Source organism: Oxyura jamaicensis, chromosome 9, assembly GCF_011077185.1.
Source record: "Oxyura jamaicensis isolate SHBP4307 breed ruddy duck chromosome 9, BPBGC_Ojam_1.0, whole genome shotgun sequence".
NCBI classification, from domain to species: Eukaryota; Metazoa; Chordata; class Aves; order Anseriformes; family Anatidae; genus Oxyura; species Oxyura jamaicensis.
This window is the reverse complement of record NC_048901.1, coordinates 4,849,451-4,854,872: the sequence shown is the minus strand read 5'-3', so window position 1 is coordinate 4,854,872 and position 5,422 is coordinate 4,849,451. Positions and strand designations below refer to the sequence as shown.

The 5,422-nt window shown below is 43.0% G+C and overlaps 1 protein-coding gene across 1 annotated transcript; it reads left to right on the top strand.

The window, feature by feature from the left end:
* Window positions 1-262: 262 nt before the first annotated feature.
* KCNE4 (potassium voltage-gated channel subfamily E regulatory subunit 4) lies at window positions 263-3,450 on the top strand. Its single transcript, XM_035334975.1, has 2 exons — window positions 263-427; window positions 852-3,450. Exon 2 carries the CDS (start codon window positions 877-879, stop codon window positions 1,366-1,368), a length of 492 nt encoding a protein of 163 aa, XP_035190866.1. The 5' UTR covers window positions 263-427; window positions 852-876; the 3' UTR covers window positions 1,369-3,450.
* Window positions 3,451-5,422: the final 1,972 nt, after the last annotated feature.

Sequence of the window (5,422 nt, the reverse complement as noted above, 5' to 3'; positions counted from 1 at the left end):
CAAAACCCAAACACATATTTTCCATATTTTATGCAAACACAGGATAAGGGCTTGCTGGGTTTCATGCTGCACGGCAGCTCCCGGGGCAGCAGGTCACCCTTAGCAGTTGGGGTGGCAGTGAAAGGAACACATTCGGAAGTGAAAGAGCCGGTGCTGAGCTGGTTAGGAAAGAGTAAAATCTGAATTCCCAACTCTTTTTCTTTTCACAGCTGTTAAGAGTTCAGTGGGTTGAACTGCAATCCTTCAAGTTCATCTGTTGACTCCAACACAAAACTATTATAAACTGTGCCTCTAAAGCACGTGATGAAACATTTCTTGAGAGCTATTTATTCCAACTGCAGCAGAGGAAAGTTTTCAGAGCACCCGGCATTTGGGAGAGGAAAGGTCTCCTGAGCTTTGCAAAGGGAGGAATTATTTGCATACCGACGTAAGTTGCTTTTTGATTTTTTTCCTGCACCATTCAGTAAAATAACACTTATAAGCTTTCTCCCCCTATGGAAACATGGTCAAATAGTACAAAACTATGTTTAAGTGCCTGGCAGACTCTTTCTATTTAGTTTTCTTTCTTCTTTATTTATGTGGATCGGGGGATTCATACTTCAGAATATTACTTGCTATGGTTTAATATTAAATACCTTCTTTCCCTCTAATGTTCTCTTCCTCTGGGTAAGAGTTCATTCAGTTACAATATTACTGCAGAGGTACAACAGACAGCCAGCTTCAATCAGGTGTGTCCTGCAAGCCTACAGTAACAAGTAATAAAGAATAGCTCGGGGGTATATTTCTTTAGATGTTTCTTTAAATCTTTGATCTGAAGTTTGATCTTTGTATCCACGCCAATTCTCCCTCAGGCTTTAGCTGTGGTAGTACAGTTCCATGCTGAAGATGGACCATGCAAACGTGACCTCAGCCATGCTTAACGCTGAATCCCGCAACACAGAGAAGAGCAACAGCAACGAGTATTTCTACATCCTGATCGTCATGTCTTTCTATGGGATCTTCCTGATAGGGATAATGCTGGGCTACATGAAATCCAAAAGAAAAGAGAAGAAGTCCAATTTGCTTCTGCTCTACAAAGATGAGGAGAGAGAATGGGGGGAAGCTGTGAAGCCTCTACCAACCATATCGGGGCTGAAGTCTGTCCAGATCCCCATGATGCTGAACATGCTACAGGAGAGCATGGTGCCATCCCTGTCCTGTGCCATCTGCTCGATGGAAGGCAGCAGCGTGAGCTCCGAGTCCTCGTCCCCAGACGTGCACTTCACCATCCAGGAGGAAGTGCTGGATGCTGAGCTGGGGGAAGTGTCAGAAACACTCCTCAACGAGAGCAGCGAGGGCTCTGCAGAAAACATCCACAAGAACTCCTAGCACCTGCCGGGCTCCCTTGCTCAGCAGCTGAAGCATGAGTGGAGCTCCCACTAAGAACTTGTGGTTCAACTTTCCTGCTCTCCAGTAACTCCACCAGCATCTGTGCCCTGGGACACGAGGCTTTCCTGAGAGCTAGCAGGACAACGAAGCAGTGGTACCAAGCTCCAAAATGTAACTTGCACACAACTGGGATGCTTCATGTTATTTTTTCCATTATTATTTCCTACCATAAGAGCTAAGAACAAGGAGGATATATATACGTAGATATATATTTTCTAATGAGGTAACTATTCCTGGCATGTCTCTGCATATTTCAGAATTCTGAAAATATCTGGGAAATGTTTAGAGAAGTTACCCTAGCACAAGAGCCTGGCTGTAAAAGATGATGGTGATGCTCATTCACACAAAACTGTGATAGACTAGAATTAATTTTACTGTGTTTTTTTTTCCTATAACAAACTACACCCAACAGCAGATTTGTTCAATGAGGCCTCAAAGGCTGAAACTTTGTTGATGCTGGTGTTGAAGGAAGATTGATAGATGGCTGGAGACTGACTTTAGGCACAGAAAGAATGAAAGAGGGGAACAAAAAAGCAAAGGAGACCCTGTATTTCCAGGAGGTTTGTAAAGCCTAGGTTCAGCTCCATGCCACTACATCTGTCTTTGCTTAAGTTGTACCTGTGCTGGCTGGTTCATGTATGCCAACTTCTGCTGCAACCCACCTATTGACTCAGCTAATAGTAGTGTTTTTTTCTTTTGTATTTTTTAAAGACATGTACATTTGATCACTAAAGGCAAAGATCTATAAGTTAAAACAAACAAACAAACAAAAAAAACAATCAAAAGATCTTTGTTACAAGGTGCAAGATCTAGAAAGGCTTGAACAAATGCTGCTCTTTTACATCCCTTGAGAAATGGGTGGAATTCAGAATAGAATTTAACCCAACAGGGGTAAAATCCTGGCCCCACTGAAGTCACCAGCAAAATCCTACTGACTTCAGGGGACAGGCACAAGATTTTGTGCTTCTCTGTTGTAGTCATATTCTCCATCTGAGGTCAGTAAAACTGTACCCATTTACATCACTAAATCATCTGGCCTTTCTGCTCTATTTAAGCCAGTGTAGATAAACATTGCATTATGTCTCTTTTGTTTTTTTCCATCTCGCATGTGACACATGCATTTCTCTAAAGTCATTAGTAACTAGCTTTTAAAACTACCACAAACTTCCCCCCCTAATTTAATGGTACTGTGGTTTTTCAAATGCTCATGAATTTAGTTACTAAATTATTGCACTGTTAAAAGATGTAATGTTAATATTGTAGCAATGTATGGTTATTTCAATCATACCTTATATTTTATAATAACTTATTACTATGTTTGGATTGGTTCTGAAGCATGAGGGCTAAAGAGCCTGAATCTACAGTGTTGCACAGCAGAAATGCTTGCAAAATGTCTCCAGATATTTCCTGTGTTAAAATAGCTCTGTGATTTATCCACTGGCATTAGAGCTTGAGAGACAGCTTGAAAAATGAGTGCTGAAGAGCAGGAACAAGCTGAGGCGAGAGTCTGCTGTCTGCCTGCCGTTTCGTTTCGGAGGGAGAAAGGTGCTTGGCTGGAAGGGCTGATGCGATGTGATGCAGCCTGCGGAGGTGCCCCCAGGCAGCAGAACAAAGGCTCCATTGTGCTCAGAAGGGACCTGATCCAGTTCACCCTGAAGGCAGCGGGAGTTTTTCCATTGACTTCAGTGAACTTTGGATCAGACCATATAAAGCTTTTTGGTAGATTTACTCCAAAAGGGGCTGTTTTAAGTTTTGAAAGAAGCCAAATTCAGTTTGGCACTTTGCCTGGAATCACTTGAATCCTGAAACTTTCCAAACGAGACTGACATGCGTGAGTTGTCACATTTTCCATTGCTTTCTCCTTCATCCTCCTACTTTGGTATAGATGTATTTGTATCTGTAAAAACCTGATGTATATAATTCCTAACGTTGAGTTGTATATAATTGTCTCATGTATTTAAAGTTTATTGTTTCTACTGGCACTAATTTTTATTTAAATAAAGAAACACATTTCCTGGAAAAGTGTCTGTGTTTGCTCGCTATTTCAAATAGATTTCAAGAAATGGGACAGAGCAAAATTGCTACGGGATCTTTTTCTTAGCCTCTTTTGAAAGGACTCCTTGTGTTTGGCAGCACAGCACTGCAGCATTGCAGGATGGTCACAGGCTGAGCTGGGCACTCCTGTGCTACCCAGGCTCTGTGCTGGGCAGATTCCTTGCTCCCAGCTCCGGCCCACGAGCAGGCAGGGCTGCAGTGATGCTGAGTCCTCTTGCAGAGACCTGAGACCTGGCTGGGGCTACTGCCTAGCCATTGAAGAGGCTGGCAAAACTGACAAGCTGCTGTGAAAGCTTTTTTTAATTTATTTATTTATTCACTGTAGCAAATCGTGTGGGACAGGGTTGAGGTTACTGCAAGTATCTGACACAGGTTGTGGTTCCCACTGGCTTCCAGTACTTGGCCATGGTACATAGCTGGCTTTGTCACAAGCTGTGACCATGGGTCTCACTGCTGCCCTGTCATTTCCAGCAGCAGGGACAGGGGAGGTTTCAGGATTCTGGCTCCCAACGAAGGGCGGAAATGTTTAGAGGCAACTTTGCACTTCCCTATCTCCTTCGAGCTGTGACAGTATATATGGGGACACAGGCACTGGCTGAGACCTACTTGCATGGGGGGAATTTTAGATTGCTTCAAAAATCAGGTTTTTATAAGGTTATATCTGCTCACTTTCCCACAAAACCTGTTCCCTTGTGCTCTGCTCTCTTCACTCCCTCCCTATCAAATCATTCTGGAGCTTGTTCAAAAGCTTCTGTGGACGTAAAGCTACCCATCAGCTATGTAAGCAGCAGTGTAATCTCCTGAGACATCCACGATGTCCTGGAAAAGCAGGTCAGTATGCTGCATCTTCCACATGTACCCACGCGGCTCAGTGTTTCCATTGCCACAATAATGAATCAAACGGTGTCTGACAGCACTGGTGATAAGAAGGAAAAACAGAAGAAAATGCAAATTACAGCTCCACTTTGTGGATCAAAAAGCTATGTTATTCCAGCAGTTTCTTGTGTTAAATCGAGCTGCTACAAAGGGAAACACTGTTTGCTTTGGGGTCTATTTACACTGAAGGGAGCTGGTAAGCATGAAATTGTGGCCACCAGGTCATGGACTGCTATGGAGCTATCCTTGGCCTGTGGGGCTCAGAGAGTGTATGCGATAGTTGGGCATGTATCCATTAACTGGGGCATTTCTCTTTGTCCAAATAAGTATTCTGATGGCACCAGGGGAAAGAAAAAAAAAAAAAAAAAAAAAGCTTTAAAAGTTAATTTGCATGTGCAACTGAGTGTAACAATGTCTTGAAGACAGCCTGGTGTCCCAAGGCTATCAGGTAGTTAGTGCTCTGAAACAGAAGAAATGTTGCTAGCCTTGAAAAGCTATGGACAGAAAGACGAAAATTGCTCCCATTAAGCTTGTCTCAAAATCCGCTTGACTGCTAAGGAGAAAATGGTGGTAAGAACCTTTTTTTTTTTTTTTTTTTTTTTTTTTCCTTTCTCAAAAACAATAGACATTTGCAGTGTGCTTCAGTAAATTAAACCAGATTCACAGTTAATAGATCTTCTCTTGAAGGCAATGATGATTGTACCTGAACTGCATTGGGATGGTTTTACTTTTACAAACACACTTTCTTGAAAGAACACAGCAACTAGGCTCCCACTTCCTGGCAGTGCTGTACCTCATACCCTTGCCGGAATAGTTAACACATATCTCCTTTGATAGACCAGGAAACGTTGGCCATGCGTGGCCCGCATACATGGTTTAGTTCCAGGACCTACTGTAAATACAAACGCTAGCTCTCAAGATCATCGCTTTGCAGCCTGTGGTGGTAGCTGGCTGACTTACACTCCCCAAACCCTCCAGTGGCTGCCATACAGCTGTGCCAGTGAGGTTACTCATTCAACAGCTCAAACCTGCTGAATAATTGATGTGGAAGTGCAGAACCTCT